The sequence below is a fragment of the Bufo bufo genome, chromosome 1 (genome assembly GCF_905171765.1).
Source record: "Bufo bufo chromosome 1, aBufBuf1.1, whole genome shotgun sequence".
Classification (NCBI taxonomy): Eukaryota; Metazoa; Chordata; class Amphibia; order Anura; family Bufonidae; genus Bufo; species Bufo bufo.
In genome coordinates, this window is record NC_053389.1 from 351,923,913 (window position 1) to 351,942,165 (window position 18,253).

Genomic DNA, 18,253 nt, shown 5'->3' on the forward strand with positions numbered 1-18,253 from the left:
TGCAGCTTGATAATCATAAGGTAACTCGTGTAGGTGTGATATATAGACCACCTAGCCAAGTCAAAGAATTTGATGATCTACTAGATGAGGAAATAGCTAAAATGACATTGAAGGGGGAAGTTATCATTATGGGAGACTTCAATCTTCCAGATGTAAACTGGAAAACTAAAATAGCTAGTTCTGCCAGGAGTACAGATATTCTAAATTCCCTACTGGGATTATCTCTACAGCAAGTAGTGAAGGAGCCAACCCGGAAGGAGGCCATTTTAGATTTAGTATTCACAAATGGGAATTTGGTATCTGATATTACTGTAGGGGAAAGCTTGGGATCTAGTGATCACCAGTCAGTGTGGTTTACTATAAGTACAGTGACTGAGTCACACCACACAAAAACAAAAGTTTTAGATTTTAGAAAAACAGACTTTTCTAAAATTAGATTAGTGGTATACAAGTCCCTATCAGACTGGAACAGTTTCATTGGAGTCCAGGAGAAATGGGACTACTTAAAAGTGGCACTATTGAAGGCAACAGAAAATTGCATTAGGCTGGTCAGTAAAAGCAAAAAAAGGAAGAGACCACTGTGGTACTCAGCAGAAGTGGCCAAAATCATTAAAAACAAAAAGATAGCATTTAGGAATTATAAAAAAAAAAAAACGAGGAAGACAGACAAATTTATAAGATTAGGCAGAGAGAGGCCAAACAAGTTATAAGAGCTTCCAAAGCACAGGCAGAAGAGAAATTAGCTCAGTCAGGGAAAAAAGGCGAGAAGGCATTCTTCAGATACATAAATGAAAAAAGGAAACTAAAACAAATAATTACCAAATTAAAAACAAAAGAAGGAAGGTATATGGAAGAAGATAAAGAACTAGCTGACTGCCTCAAGGAATATTTCTGTTCAGTTTTTACAAAGGAAAATGAAGGAGAAGGACCTCAGTTAGGAAAGAAGACTAATGAATCTTTTGATGCATGTGTCTTTACAGAGGAAGAGGTTCTAAGTCAGCTGTCTAAAATTAATACAAATAAGTCACAGGGGCCTGATGGGATACACCCAAAGCTATTAAAAGAGCTCAGCGGTGAACTAGCAAAACCATTAACAGATTTATTTAACCAATCACTGGCAACAGGAGTCGTCCCAGAAGATTGGAAATTAGCAAATGTTGTGCCCATTCACAAGAAAGGTAGTAGGGAGGAATCGGGCAACTATAGGCCAGTAAGCCTGACATCAATAGTGGGGAAATTAATGGAAACCATACTTAAGGAGAGGATTGTGGAACATCTAAAATCCCATGGATTGAAAGATGGAAAACAGCATGGGTTTACTTCAGGGAGATCATGTCAAACTAATCTTATTGATTTTTTTGATTGGGTGACTAAAATAATAGATGGAGGAGGTGCAGTAGACATCGCTTATCTAGACTTTAGTAAGGCTTTTGATACTGTCCCACATAGAAAGCTTATCAATAAAGTGCAGTCTTTGGGCTTGGACTCCCATATTGTTGAATGGATTAGGCAGTGGCTGAGGGACAGGCAACAGAGGGTTGTAGTCAATGGAGTATATTCAGACCAAGGTCTTGTTACCAGTGGGGTACCTCAGGGATCTGTTCTGGGACCCATATTGTTTAAGATCTTTATCAGCGAAATTGCAGAAGGCCTCGATGGTAAGGTGTGTCTTTTTGCTGATGACACAAAGATTTGTAACAGGGTTGATGTTCCTGGAGGGATACACCAAATGGAAAAGGACTTAGGAAAACTAGAGGAATGGTCAAAAATATGGCAACTAAAATTTAATGTTGATAAGTGCAAGATAATGCACCTGGGACGTAAAAACCCAAGAGCAGAATATAAAATCAGTGATAGTCCTAACCTCCGTATCTGAGGAAAGGGATTTAGGGGTCATTATTTCAGAAGACTTAAAGGTAGGCAGACAATGTCAAAGAGCAGCAGGAAATGCTAGCAGAATGCTTGGGTGTATAGGGAGAGGAATTACCAGTAGAAAGAGGGAGGTGCTCATGCCGCTCTACAGAGCACTAGTGAGACCTCATTTGGAGTATTGTGCTCAGTACTGTAGACCATATCTCCAGAAGGATATTAATACTTTGGAGAGAGTTCAGAGAAGAGCTACTAAACTGGTACATGGATTGCAGGATAAAACTTACCAGGAAAAATTAAAGGACCTTAACATGTATAGCTTGGAAGAAAGACGAGACAGAGGGGATATGATAGAAACTTTTAAATACATAAAGGGAATCAACAAGGTAAAAGAGGAGAGAATATTTAAAAGAAGAAAAACTGCTACAAGAGGACATAGTTTTAAATTAGAGGGGCAAAGGTTTAAAAGTAATATCAGGAAGTATTACTTTACTGAGAGAGTAGTGGATGCATGGAATAGCCTTCCTGCAGAAGTGGTAGCTACAAATACAGTGGAGGAGTTTAAGCATGCATGGGATAGGCATAAGGCCATCCTTCATATAAGATAGGGCCAGGGGCTATCCATAGTATTCAGTATATTGGGCAGACTAGATGGGCCAAATGGTTCTTATCTGCCGACACATTCTATGTTTCTATGTTTCACCCTAAAATCTGTGGTATCAGGCCGCAATTTTACCCCAAATACACAATTAGGGATCAACAGATACACTTATGTATAAAAGAACGTAAACACCTTAAAATTTGTAGTACCAAACTGGATTAATGGATATGTTTATGTATAATAAAATGTGAGCACCCTAAAATTTGTAGTGTCAGGCTGCAATTTCACCCCAATTACACAAATAGGTATTAACGGCTATACTTATGTATAATAAAACATGAGCAAACTAAAATCTGTAGTTTCAGGCTGCAATTTTACCCCAATTACACAAATAGGGATTAACAGATAAACTTATGTTTTATAGAATTTGAGCATCCTAAAATCTGTAGTATAAGGCTACAATATCACCCCAATTAGACAATCAAGGATTAATGGATTGAACCATATGTAAAGGAAAGCAAACACCCTAAAATCTGTATTATCAATCCGCAATGTCACTCCATTTACACAATCATGGATTAACGGATTGAATTATATATAAAAGGTGTGAACCCCCCAAATTCTGTACTATCAGACCGCAGTTTCACCCCAATAACAGAATTTAGGAATGCTGGAATTACTTATGTATCAAAGAATGCAAACAACCTAAAATTTGTAGTACAAGAATACTTTTTAACCCCAATTAGTGCATCTAGGTGTAATAGAATAGCTCTTATTAGCCAAGCTTTACACTGTTCAATTGGTCCCTGCTCTCTCCCTATAGTGTGGATAATGCCTCCCTATTATATCCCTACACTATCAATAAACTGTCCCTGAACTGCTCAATAATATTTTTTGGTAAATAAAGTCTTTCCTCATCACTGTCCCTAATGCCTGTAAGGTCTCTCCCTGCACTAATTTCACTGGAAAATGGCGGAGACTGGGCAGGAGGAGACTTTTTATAGGGCTTTGACATCACAGGGGCTGGCTATCTGCTGATTGGCTATCTGCATGGCATTATGTGTGATCCCTTGTTTCTGGGCTTCTTATTTCCTCTTTTTAACATGTGCAGCAGCTATTTTAGAAAAAGTATGATTCGTTACCACGAAGTACGAGGAAGTTAATCTTCGGGACAAATTTAATTTTCATAAGTCCTATTGTACAGACCAATCAATAAGAATCAGCACATTAGAAACAACTTCTTCTCATCAGCACTGAGCACATTAGGTGAACGTTATGGGATGGATTCAAAAGAGCACCAGAGTATACTGACATAAAAAGCTATGGGTAAACGCATAGTCAACAAACAACGGGGGAGATTTATCAAACTGGGGTAAAGTAGAATTGGCTTTGTTGCCCATAGCAAACAATGAGATTCTACCTATAATTTCCCAAAGGAGCTGTGAAAAATAACAGGCTTAATCTGATTGCTATGGGCAACTAAGCCAGTTCTACTTTACACCAGTTTGATAAATCTCTCCCAATGTGTTTAAAAACACAGTGCACCGTTACATGTGCTATGCTTTTTCATATTAGAATGCTTCCACAAATTGTCCCTTATCATGGACAGATAGTATTAAAACATTCTGGGGAAAAAACTGTGGCTTGTTACCAAGTGTCCAAAAATTATGCCTCAACAGCAGCAGATCCCTTAACGGGGACAAAATGCCTTTCCATAAATATACATGCACAAGTTGGAGCATCAACAGTACAAGGTAATAGTGGTATGTGGTCGCAACAGTAGTGGCTGCAGTAGCAGCACAGCATGGAACAGACAAGATAGTAGATATGTGTGCGACAGTTTAGGGGTAGTAGTATTAGTAGTGGAAGCTGTGTAGGGGTAATTGAAGAGGCAGTAGGGGATTAGCAGCAGGGAGTAGAAGCTGCGGCAGTTGTGGCAGCAGTAGCAGCCATATGGTATGAAACATGATGGTAGGCAGACAGCAGCAGTTGCATGGCAGTAGTGGCTGCGGTGGCGGCAGCAGCAGTCTAATGGTACAGTACACGATGGTAGGCAAGAAGACAATGGCAGTGGCATGATGGGGCACCGTCAGCAAGGACAGATCTATTCATCAACCTGAGCTGGAGAAGTGTGCAAATCCTCACGGATTCATGCCTTGTACTTTTTGACAAAAGTGATATTTTGTACACTGGTGAATTTGAATGATGCCTGTCCCTGAACTGCTCAATAATATGTTATTGACCCCTGCTGTGCTAAAAACCCTCTCTGAGATGGCAATGGAGGTTGGGCAAGAGAGAAAAGAGAGAGCATACTGGGCCAGCTCGGGCCACTGTTCCAGTCTGCCTGCTCAGAAGTCCATGGGGTCAGGAAACATGATATGCGCCAGAGTCCAGGTAGGACTGAGCCTGGGTGTTGAGGCAGTATGTTTCTGTTTGCTAATTTGCCTTAGCCTGGCGTGGCACATGGAAAAATTGCTCCATCATTGATAATACTGAACTGACTGCTGATGCAGCTTCTGCTGCTTGTGGTAGTGGAGACAGCAAAAAGGAGGGTTACTCTGTGGGACCTCAAACAAATGGGGGGCAGGCATCTGCTCACCAATAGCTGCAGCAAGCTACGTACACAGTGTATCCTGGTCATAAAGTAATTTGGCTTTTGTTTTCATAGTGGGGGTTTAAAAGCATAGCTATTCAGTAATTATCAGATTGCTTTATGTGAATGATACACCCATCATTTTGTAAGCAAGAAAGCATACACCTTGCCATTCTGGCCAGAGTGCCCGATGCCCGAGAACCAGTCTTTCTGGCTCTGCCCCCTCACTGAGATGATTAGTCAGCGTGGCCGGTTTTGTCTTCATCATAATAATCATCCTTCTGGTCCTCCACCACCAACTCCTCCTCCTCCACTGGCAGCTCCTCATCCTTTTCTTCCATGAGACTTTCTCCGTGTGGATCCCCAACAGCTACAGGGTAGCCATCAAGATGCTTAAGCAGTTCTTCTTCTGTCATCCCTTGTTGCATCAGCGTGTCTGCTCTAAGCTAATTATAATAGGGATGACACTGTTTATGCCGCAGTTATCCATACTGACACATTTTGTGTCCTCTTCGAAGGGCTTCAGTACGTGACAGGTGTCTCTAATGAGCTGTTACTGCCTGACCTCAAAACAACACATGCTGCCTGCTGAGGTGGTCTGGTGTATGACAAAATCATTTAGCTCTATGCTGCTCGTATAGATACATTATTATTTGTAAGGTGAAATTCCAGAGAGTTGTTACATAGTATATCAAGTGATGCAACAGCAGACCATTCTGTTGAAATGTGAGGACAGTCTCCTGGACATGGCGTAATGGGACCGCAGTCAAGGCACAAGAACACCAGTCAGGACAGTTGCAGATATGAAGAAAAGTTCTTCTTTATTAGAAATTGCTCATCAGGTGAAGCGGGTAAAACAACGCGTTTCTGGGAAACAGGGACCCAAGAATCCCCGAAACGTATTACCTGATGAGCAATTTTTCTTCAAATCTGCGTCTGTCATGACCGGTGTTCTTGCACCTTGACTGGGGACCCATTGCGCCATTACGACATTGCCTTTGAGGAATTTGGGCCCCTCTCTTGGAAGAATTGGACGCTACGGCTGCATATCCAGCGACTGGACAGCTTATTGCAATAAGCCTACTATAGTGTTGTGCCTATTTGTAGCACAACCAATTAAGGTGAGCCTCCATTTTGTGTTCTGTTAACCAGAATTACAACCTAGGATGTACAGTACTACCCTATGGTGCACTTTCTTTCAGCTACTCTATGCCCAATCATATAGTCTCCTGGACATGGCCAGCATCCTCTGCAAGTCAGTGTGCAAGTCAGTGTGCTTTTTCAAAAAGCATTGCACACATTTATCACTTGTGCTATCCAGTGAACATGTGTTATTTCCCCCAAATGCAGCATGGCCACAATGTTCTGGTCATTGTTGCTGACTACATTGCTCAAACATGGAAGGGTCAACAGGACCTGGCATTCTTGCTGCCATGCTGCCTTGCCACGAAAAACATTGACCCAGTGGGCTGTGAAAGGCTGTCACGATAGGTAGGTAAGCGGGGAAATAATCAAACACGGGAAAACAAACAGAACAAACTACTAGGCCCAAAAGCTAGGGAGAAAAGGGTCACCTCCTAGCGATCCCTAAAAGCTTTCCCTAAACTGCTGTGCCCATGTGAATACCCTTAGGGTGGATATGCACATGCCCTCGTGCCTAAACCTTAATTCTGATCAGATTATAAGCTCCTTATAAATCAAACTTGGAGAACACCTTGGCTCCGACAATTTGATGAAATAGATCAGAAATCAAAGGAAGAGGATACGGATCATGGACCGTAATGAGATTAAATTCCCAGAAATCTAAACACGGTCTAAGTGATCCGTCTTTCTTTTTTACGAAAAAGAAGCCGGCGGCCACAGGGGACTTAGATGGCCTAATATGTCCTTTTGCCAAACTCTCTGCAATATACTTCCGCATAGCTTCTCTTTCGGGTTGGGAAAGGTTGTGTAGTCGAGATTTTGGCAGTTTAGCTCCAGGGATGAGATTGACCGGACAATCATATTCTCGATGGGGAGGCAGCTCCTGAGCTCCACCCTCCGCAAAATCAGAGAGAAACTGAGGTAGGACCGTAGTTTACACCCCTTAGATAGAAGCACAAAGACAGTTGTCCAAACAAAATTCACTCCAGCTACTGATTTTTCTTATTTGCCAGTCAATAGCAGGGTTATGCTTTATCAACCATGGTAAACCCAGAACCATCGGATCAGGCAAGCCCTTCATAACAAAACAAGAAATGGACTCAACATGTGAATCCCCCACCCTTAACTGAAGGTCATGAACGACAGGGGCGGGCTGGGCCGCGGGGCAGGGAGGCAATTGCCCCCCAGGCCGCCCTAAATAAACGGCCGCTGGGCCGCACGTCTTTAAAAATAATATATATATTATTTTTTTTTTTTTATTCTTCAGGGCCGCACCGCCGATCATCACCACAGGCGGCGCGGCCCTGGATGTAATTGCGGCCGTGCTGTGTCTTGTGCTGTGGGGCAGGGGAGGGAGAGGCGTGTCCCTCCCCTGTTCTTCTGATAGGCCGCAGGCACTAATGCCTGCAGCCTATCAGAGGCCGGCTCAGGCGGCGCGGTGACGTCATCATCGCGACGCCTGAGCCGGGCAGCACACAGCAGGGACACAGGCCGGAAGAGGCTTGCATCGCTGCTGATGGAGGTAAGTATTAGTGTTTTTTTTTGTTGGGGGGCTGGCACTATGGGGGGGATCTGGCACTATGGGGGGGGGATCTGGCACTATGGGGGGGGATCTGGCACTATGAGGGGGGATCTGGCACTATGGGGGGGGGGGTCTGGCACTTTGGGGGAGCTAGCAGCACTATGGGGGGGGCACTATGGGGGGGATCTGGCACTATAGGGGGGATCTGGCACTATAGGGGGGGATCTGGCACTATTGGGGGGGATCTGGCACTATTGGGGGGGATCTGGCACTATGGGGGGGATCTGGCACTATGAGGGGGGATCTGGCACTTTGGGGGAGCTAGCAGCACTATGGGGGGGCACTATAGGGGGAGCTGGCACTATGGGGGGGATCTGGCACTATAGGGGGGATCTGGCACTATGGGGGGGGATCTGGCACTATTGGGGGGGATCTGGCACTATTGGGGGGGATCTGGCACTATGGGGGGGATCTGGCACTATAGGGGGAGCTGGCACTATAGGGGGAGCTAGCACTATGGGGGAGCTAGCACTATGAAGGAGCTAGCACTATGGGGGAGCTAGCACTATTGGGGGGCTGGCACTATGGGGGGCTGGCACTATAGGGGGAGCTGACACTATGGGGGGGCTGACACTATAAGGGGGCTGGCACTATGGGGGGGGAGCTGGCACTATAGTGGGAGCTGTCACTATGGGGGGCTGTCACTATGGGGGGGAGCTGGCACTATAGGGGGGAGCTGGCACTATGAGGGGAGCTGGCACTATGAGGGCATTTCTTACTGGCACATTATGGGGGGCACCATGGGGGAGAGGAGCACTATGGGGGTATCTGGGGGCTCTAAAGGGGCTTTTTTTTTCATTATTGTCACATTCTGGGGGGCACTATAGGGGAGAGCAGCACTATGGGGCATCTGGTGTTACTATAGGGGCATTATTTGGGGCACTATGGGGAAGTGGGGGCTCTAAAGGGGCCTTTTGTATTGGAACATTATGGGGGGCACTATGGCATTTGGTAGCACTAAGGGGGCATTTTTTACTGGCACATTATGGGAGGCACTATAGGGGAGAGCGGCACTATGGGCATTATTTAGGGGCACTATGGGGGAGTGGAGCACTATTGGGGCATATGGTGGCACTAAGAAGGGGCATTTTATTTACTGGCACATTGTGGGGGAGAGGAGTACTATAGGGGCATCTGCTGGGGGCACTAAGGGGCATTTTTTTACTGGCATATTATGGGGGACACTATGGGGAAGGGGGAGATGAGCAGTATGAGCACTCGGGCACTATAGGGGCATTATTACTACTAAGTGTGCTCTGGCAGAGAATTATTTCTATTGGTGGGATTTTGGGGAGCACTGTTACTTTGGGGGCACCCTGGCATAGTATCAGCTTAGCACAATTATTTTTGGGGGACATTATCTTTATACTATTAGTGTCTGGGCGCAGTTATTTTTTAGAGCACTGTGTGCCAATAATTGTTTAAGGGGGCACTATCTGTGTGGTAGTAGTATTCCCAGGGGTACTGTTTCTGCAGTATAGTATTGGGGGCACTATCTGTGTGGTAGTAGTATTTCCAGGGGGACTGTTTCTGTAGTATAGTATTGGGGGTGGCAGGAAACTAATGTCTGTTTCTCAATCTCTGCAGAGACGGGAGATGGCAGAAAAATCATCATGGCGGTCTGGTCTGAATGGAGAAGATGAGGAAAGAGAACGTCTACAACCAAGGTGACATCACAGGATGTAAGAGGTATGGGGCGCTATGTAGGAGAGGAGATGCTCCGGCTCCTCCTCCTGCCATTTGCAGAAGGAGGATTCAGAGCAGGGTGAGGACGACGAAAGGGGGCAGCAGGCCACGGGCGGGTGGCAGATGGGTGGGGAACCACAGGCCTTGAGCAGGATCTGGGGAGGGAGGAGAGCGGAGGAGCTTCCTGGCTGTATCCTGCTGTTTCTTGAATAATGTGAAGCAGGCAGTGCAGCCAGGACAGACCTCCCCTCTCCGTATGATGTGTAGAGACAGGCCTCAACTATAGAATTTCAGCTGTACAGTGTGTGTTGGGAGTGGCCTATTATATGTAGGAGGGGCTTTTAATAATGGGCGGGGCTAAAAATGGGCCACTTGACTGGATTTGCCCCCCAGGACTAAGGCTGCCAGCCCTCCCCTGATGAACGATATGAGTAAGACTCTTTTGTGAGAGAGGGGAGGAATCAATAGCAAAACACTGGTATCTCTTTATCTAAAGTGCCAGTTCTAAAACCAAGATTTTGGAGGAACTGAAAATCAATAAGGTTTACCCGTGCACCACTGTCAACAAATACCTCAAAATCAAAATTTCCTGAGTCTAGCACCACCATGGCAGGCAGGAGGAAACGGGTTTTGCAGGGAGAATGCATATTTGCTTGCTCAGACTCCCCATTCATACTACCAAGTCAGGGAAGTCTTTTTTCTCTTTATGTAAATACCTCCATAGTTTTTCATTACCATTTTGAGGTTTAACAAAAGGACACGCACAAACAAAATGACTTTCTTTTCCACAGAAGTAATATTCAGCTTCCTAAAATCCCTATCACCTGAGAGAAAGGAAACCAGCCCCAACTGCATAGGCTCCTCTCCTGCCCCAGATTCAAAAGTCATATTACCCCGGGGACTAGGTGGGACGATCTACTTACAGACAGGACCCCCGCTCGAGAGGAATCTTATACCTCTCTCTTAGACGTCTCCAATGAATCGGGATACTCATGAAAAGCAAGGGCATCTTTCAACCTCTCAGATAGCCCCTGACAAAACTGACTCCGGAGTGCAGGATCATTCCACCCTGAGTCAGTTGACCATCTTCTAAATTCTGCACAATACAACTCTGCAGTACGTTCTCCCTGTAACAAACTGCGCAGCTTAGATTCAGCCAGAGAGACCCGGTCTGGGTCATCATAAATCAAGCCCAAGGCTCTAAAAAATTCATCCACCGACCAGAGGGATGGTGAACCCTCTAGGTAGGTAAGCGGGGAAATAACCAAACACGGGAAAACAAACAGAACAAACGACTGGGCCCAAAACCTAGGGAGAAAAGGGTCACCTCCTAGCGATCCCTAAAAGCTTTCCCTAAACTGCTGTGCCCATGTGCATACCCTTAGGGTGGATATGCACATGCCCTCGTGCCTAAACCTAAACACCCTGGGCAAACCCTAAGCAGCAGGGAAAAGGGAAGAGGCAACCAGGAGGAAGAAAGCGTCTCTCTAGAGGCCTAGATAAAACACACAAAGGGAAATAAAGGAGAGGACTTATCTTGAGCAGAGCTGGAGCAGACGATCCACCACAAATCAAGAGCTCCCAGGAAAGAACTATAACCCGCACAGGCCACTGGGGGAAGGAGGGATAAATAGCCTCACTAAAAATGAAAACCAATACACCTTAAGGAAGGTGGATCCAGCTTAAACCCAAATCAAAACAAACAGAGAAGTCAGACATGTGCAGCCAGTCTGACAGACCTCTGCACATTCACAGGGCAAGGCGTGACAAAGGCATGTACGGCCCATAGCTGCTGCTCAGGTTTCTACCATGACTGCCATTGCGCTCTGTGAGAATTGCAAGGAGCAACCCACATTCTCTGCCACATGACAGTACAAGGCAGGGATGGCTTTTTGGGGGAAATAATACTGGCTAGGCTTTCAGTGAGACTGAGTGTATTCCATCAGCTCCTTTAAGGCAGCATAATTCACTAAGTTGTACGGCAGCAACTGCACCAACAGCGGATTGCTGGGAAATGTAGTGTCATGGACGTTCCCGCGACAAGTGGGAGGAGATCGGAGAGACTGGCAACAAGTGGTTTGATCTGACTTCTTTTCCGTGTGGATCAAATGACGTCTGTGTTGTTTCTGATGCTTGCCACACCTTCTTTCCCCAGGTGTGGCTATTATGGTAATTTAACCTTCTCTATTTATTGTAGTTTCTCCCACTATGCTATGCGGTTTATAGCTTCTGTTGGAGTTATGAATAGCTGGTGTGTGGATCTCGGCTGAGTTCCTGGTGCTGCCATTGCCACTTGAAGTCAAGTGTTTTCTTTCCCTTTTGCATTTTGCTTGGGTTATTTTGTGTGTTGCATTTCCCTGTCATTTGTATTAAGGCCTGAGGGAGACTCCTGTTCGTCCTTCCTTTTGGAGGAACAGGTTGTCTCAGTCCTGACATTAGTACCAGGGTCCTATAGGGTGAGTTAGGACACTAGGTATTCCAGTGTATGAACTCACCTACCTCTGGGGTCTGTTCATACTGGTAGTTAGTCAGGACTTTGATTAGGGCTTTTACTAGGAGGTGTCCATCTCCTTTCCCCAGCTTCCAGGCCTTATTCCCTCACCCTTTTCCATCCTATGTTCGGTGTGGTGTTTTCCTCCCACACCCGAACGTGACATGTAGAGTTGTTTTTTGACCACTTATTTCATTATCAATTGCTGAAGATAGGGAGGCATAAGAGAAGAAGTAGGCGTAGTCTGAGCTGGTGAAGCAGTAAGTGATGATGACAATGACATGAACACTGTAATGCAGGTGGGTGTGGCAGTGAAATGTCTTTGAACTATGATTACATTTAATATCACTGGCTCAACAATTGCATCTTTGCACTATGAAACAGATGTAATGATGCATATGGTAACATCAGTATAACAATGCAGTGTTGGCAGTGAAATGTTTTGAACCCTGTGTTTAATATCACTGGGTCAGCAATACAATTTTTGTACTAAGACACGTACAGTGCAATAGAATGATGCATCTGCTACCACTAATATAACAATGCAGTGTTGGCGGTGAAATGTCTTTGCTGCGTTTAATATTACTGGTATAAAAATTGTGTTATTGCCATAAAATGTTTTTTGTTCTAATGTAAAACATTTAATATCTTGGACAGAAAAAAGTGCTATTGCTCACTGATTGCAGCAGCTTTTGGTGTTCTGTGCCAGTAATAATGAACTGTAGAGACTTGAGGTATTCAAGGGAAAAAAGCTGTCTTTCTGTTTCTTGCAGGGGAGTTGGTTTTGTAATGTAGAAATGCTAGCAGCTTAAGCTCAGTGTGACCAGCTTCTCACTCCCTCAAAGCCTTCCCTGGTCAAATTCCCTAAAATCTACATGATTAACTCTTTCTATTTTCTTCCTATACTTTCACTATAGTGTCCCTATCACTGTACAATAGTTGCTTGTAACCGTATACTTTGTCACTGTTTTTTAGCAGACACTGTGAGGGTTAGCTCTCTTTCCGGGGACACGCTTACAGACTTCTTCTCAGACCACGTATTTTTCATATCAAAATGTGCTTTATTGCGACACCAGCACCAACAAAAACAATACAAGATAAAAGCCTGCCCATCTGGGCTCTACCTAAACACGCTAACTAAAGCCCTGACTAAACCACAGGTTACAATTCATACCTGGCATCAGGCCTGGTTTTTCCAGCCAAACAGTTCTCCAGCCCCCAGGCTGTACAAATACGAGTCCCTTTGGGGGATTGTGGTCCAGCAGTTCTTCCGACTCTGACCTTGTGATCCTTGTACCGCAAGCGTCACTGTGTCCCCCAAATTACAGGCTGTCACTTAGCCTCGTGGTCCCTCAGCCTACCTGGCTGAGACCACTCCAAACCTCTGGTCCCGGATAACACACTCCCCAGACTGACATCCTAGGAGGTTCTTTATCCCAGCCTGATTATCGCAGACCTCACCTGGGATTCTCTCTGGACCAAGGGAACACCCGTCCTGGAAGGGTGTGCATTGGCAGATCCCACTTCCAGTCCTATCTGCCAATCCAACTAAAATCCAGCACACAATATACCATAAACAACATTGTCTCAGCAACCTACGTGCTGCTGAGACTACTGCACTCCGGATTTTAGCCATCCCACCCAGCTGAGTTATCTGAGATCTACACACCTTCCCACACTGTACACCTTATCACAACACTGACACACACATTCTTTCCTTGGCACAGTTTTTACATGATTTGTCAAAGCAAATTGCATAAGCTTCAGGTTAGTTTGGCAAAAAAATTGCGAAGTTCATAACAAATACGATTAGTTTAGAATTGATTTGCTCATCCTTACACTTGATTAATTGGGATACATAGTTTTTTTTATTATTTGCTTCAAAGACTCACAGAAATCTATATATACACAACTATGCATCTACATCTCTGTTATATACTGCAGCTAGATATAGTACTTAAAATGTTTGCTTTAGCACATGGCTGGACAAATCCTTGGAGATTGGAAACCAATATCTCAAAAAATTTGTTACTTTTCAAAGTTTCTATTATATTGATACTTAAGGACGTACTTACTGACTAAAAAGTAACTAAAAATATGTTAGACTGATTGTAACTGGCTACTTCTGTAATTTGCCTACCCCTTGCTCACAGCTATTTTAGCTGCCCCGTTATAACACCCTTTCCGTTCCCTCAAGATAATAAGTACTGAAGCTCTAATGTACTAGAAGTTTGTGACATGAAGGAAATGAAAGCCAAGGTATTTCTCTTGAAAGAGAGGATTGCAAAATTCTATTACAGGATAATGTTGCAGTATTGCATTTTTAGCAGCATTCACTTGAATGAAACGGAGCTGCAAGATCAGGCAATGCTTATAGAAAAGGGTGGTGCTCTTTTTAAATCCTGGACAACCCGTTTATAAAAATGTAATACTAATATATTCGTAAATAGTCTTTGCAAGGATCATTATAAACAATTACTGTAGGTAAACTTGATTTTAAAATTATGAAGGAGATAAAAAAAAAAGAAAACGGTTTTGGTCTTACTATCTTGGTAATCATGATAAGAGTGTCATCTGCTAACGGAATCAAGTTTAAGAGGGAAAAAAAAGATTCTATCTACAGAGGCGGATGTACCGTAATCAAGTGTAACTTACTGTAACTGCAGAGTGAACAAGCAACATTTGTATAATGAGCTGTCTATTAGTTTCAGCATGACTTATCAACCAAAAAATACATATGCATTCCACACTAACTGGAGAGTTTGCTGCGATACATGTGAATGCACATGTATGCAGTAACAACCAACTCAATATCTTTCAGCAGAAATCTTAATCCCATTTTTGTTCTTGATATTCTTTTATTTCTATTAGAGAATTAATCTGTCAGACACAAAAAACACTATTACCCCTAAAACTGTGAGATATCTACAAAAAAAGGATGAGCTATTGAGATCATACACCCAGCAAAGTAGACAGGAACCTAATGTAGATTTTACTTGCTGATCACTACTCCCATCTTGACTGCACACCTGCCACATCCTTCCTGTTCTAAAACTGAAAAGCAAATATATAAGATTTTAGAATTCATGTTTAACTCACCAACTCCATATCTTTCTTTGATAGTCCTCTGCCAGGGAGTCATGTTTACCAGCCCAGCTGAGCCTGAAAGCACAGATGCTGCACACAACAGAGAGCTTTCAAGTGTCCTTCAAAAGTCTTGTAGGACCATGCAGACTCTCACCGTCGAGTTTGTGTAGTTGTAGGCAGCAGATTGAGATGAATCCTCCCAAAGACACTCCTTCTAAGCACTTCCTTCTTGATCTGTGTCAAATACTGTGTTTAGTGAATTTCCTTTCTCAGCGTACAGAAGCTTCAAAATGTGTTCCACACACTGCCCAGTCTTTTACTTCAAATATCCTTCTGAATTTGCCATCTCAGCTGTTACATACTGTAGATACATCAATTTTGTTTCATACCCTTCATATAATTTTGTATTAGTGCAATGCATCCAAAATTAAAAATTGCTTATGGTCTTGGATCTTTAAGTTTTATGAAGATCTGTTTTTATCCTTAGTTACAGAATACATACAAACCTGCAAAGTCTGATCTTGTATTTGCATGTTAAGCTGGCCATACATCTTAGCTGAATGTTGTCTAAATCTGCCAATATCTAACTTAATTCAAATGGGGGCCTCATGACTGCCCCTTTACATCATATGTCAGGGATAAACACTTCTATATGTCCATGCACAATCAAATAGAATTTGAACCAAATTTTAAGAAAACTTCAATTCGCAACAATCAATTTTTTTCTAAAATGGCGTCTACACGTGTTACGATATGACCCATAATTCCATGCAGCCAGCCAATCAGTCATCCCCTGTGATGTCACAGCCATATAAAAGCCTAATCCTGCCTGCTCTCCGCCATTTTACAGTGAACTGAGCATAGATACAGATGTGCTATATGCTAGGGAGAGAGTTTAACAAAGCTTTAATTGTAAAATCTTAGTTAGGGACAGTGTTAGTTAGGGACAGAATTAGTCTCAATAGCCAGTCTAATACTGTATATAGTCGCATGTACCTAGTTAATCTGCTGTGCCTTTAATAATTAATCAGTTCAGTTATACATAGTACTGTGCATCAGACTTATTGTCAACAGGCGGTGTAATATATACAGTAGGCACTTTTATATAGTTTGTCTGCTGGGCCACTTATACTTAATCTGTTCTGTTATACATAGACTGACTGCTGCTCCATTATTAATCAATCTGTTTAGTTATACATAGACGTATGTTGCATCAATTTTTCGAACGGGGAGATGGTTAAAAAAACGCTGGCTCCCTCCCCTTTGTTTGAATCCACGGTCACTGCGTCTGCGCCGTGCAATTTACTGTCACACCCGATATGAGTGGTATTTTCTGTAGTACTATTCTCATCAGTTTAATCCCTGTTACGTCCCCTATCAGGACGTGTATTGAATGGATTTTAGACAACCGCAAACAGTTGTCAAAAGTTGACAAACTCCTTGCAGAAATGTGATTTATCTGTGTGCGTCCTTCTTGTTACTTCCAATTTGGGGCACTGCGCGTGCGCCGTGCAATGTACTCTGCCACACGGTATGAGTGGTGTGTTAACTATTCTTATCAGTTTAATCCCTGTTACGTCCCCTATCCGGGGACTTGTGTTGAATTGATTTTAGGAACCGGGAGATGGAAAAAGCAGCTTGGTCGGTCCACTTAGTCCCAAGTTGGGGAATTGCGCGTGCACAGAGCAATGTGCTGTGACACCCTATATGAGTGGTGTCTTAATTAGTACTATTCCTATCAGTTTAATCCCTGTTACATCCCATATCAGGGATTGCCTTTTGTGAAAAAAAATTTAGGCCGGGTACCTTCGACTGCCTTCACAGTGACAGACCAAACTCTGATACACCAAACTGAATTGATTTTAGGAACTGGGAGATGGAAAAAGCAGCTTGGTCGGTCCTCTTACTCCCAAGTTGGGGCACTGCGCGTGCACGGAGCAATGTGCTGTGACACCCTATATGAGTGGTGTCTTAACTAGTACTATTCCTATCAGTTTAATCCCTGTTACGTGTCCTATCCGGGGACGTGTGTCGAATTGATTAACCATTGTCGAAATAACGAACCATTACGACATCCTGAAATAATTTAGTTCTGAGCTCTGTACTTGCTTTGTATTGGAATTGATGGGGATTTTTTAAATTGTCTGCATTATTTCTAATAAACTATTAAGAGACTTTATTATGATTTTTTTATTTTATGTATTAAAAACCCATACAACTTGAAAAAATAAAAATAATTAATGTTTTTTCTATGAAAAATTATCCAGCCGATCGTTTTTGGTCTGATCATAATGAAGCAACGGCCTTATCATCTGGGGTGTGGCAACATTGCCAACACACTCATAGAGGTGATGATCGCTTCATTGTGATACGCAAGCCCCTTCACCACAACAAGGTAACGATCACGAAGGGGAATTGACACTTGTATGTGCCTTTTTTTTTTTTTTTTGCAGCCACAGTGCAGCACCAGAGGACAGAAAAATTAGGCATGTACACATGCCTGAAAAATAATGGTATTGTTACAGCCGCTGTTGTAGCAGCGGCCAGAAAAATTTATGTTTTCCAGGCAGAAAGGTGACTAAAACATTGCAGCTTGAACCCTAGTTGGTGGCGGAGAATTCACGAAAGTCACCCGGTATGCAGACATTAAATACAGCAGCGTGGGGACCATTTTGAGGCCAAGGCATGTCATCAGGCCTTTTGTTAGTCAAACGTATCCCCCACTGTCAGTCCCTTCGGGATCCATGCCTCATTCATCTTAATGAAGGTGAGGTAATCAACACTTTTTTGACCGAGGCGACTTCTCTTGTCAGTGACAATGCCTCCTGCTGCACTGAAGGTCCTTTCTGACAGGACACTTGAAGCGGGGCAGGCCAGAAGTTCTATCGCAAACTGGGATAGCTCAGACCACAGGTCAAGCCTGCACACCCAGTAGTCAAGGGGTTCATCACTCCTCAGAGTGTCGATATCTGCAGTTAAGGCGAGGTAGTCTGCTACCTGTCGGTCGAGTCGTTCTCTAAGGCTGGATCCCAAAGGGCTGTGGCGATGTGTAGAACTGAAAAAGCTCTGCATGTCCTCCATCAACAACACATCTGTAAAGCGTCCTGTCCTTGCCGCCGTGGTCGTGGTAGGAGGAGGATTACTTTCACCTCTTCCCCAGTTAGATTCCCGTTGTGCTGTGACATCCCCCTTATAAGCTGT

The 18,253-nt window shown here is 43.7% G+C and overlaps 1 protein-coding gene across 2 annotated transcripts in view; it reads right to left on the reverse strand.

The window, feature by feature from the left end:
* DOCK2 (dedicator of cytokinesis 2) overlaps positions 1–15,212 on the reverse strand; it is a 1,232,183-nt gene extending 1,216,971 nt beyond the window's left edge. For both annotated transcript variants that reach the window (XM_040442815.1, XM_040442808.1), the window contains exon 1: positions 15,065–15,212. In XM_040442815.1, coding sequence (XP_040298749.1) covers positions 15,065–15,107 — 43 coding nt within the window. In that variant the 5' untranslated portion in view covers positions 15,108–15,212. The remainder of the gene's footprint in view (positions 1–15,064) is intronic.
* Between the last annotated feature and the right edge of the window lie 3,041 nt (positions 15,213–18,253).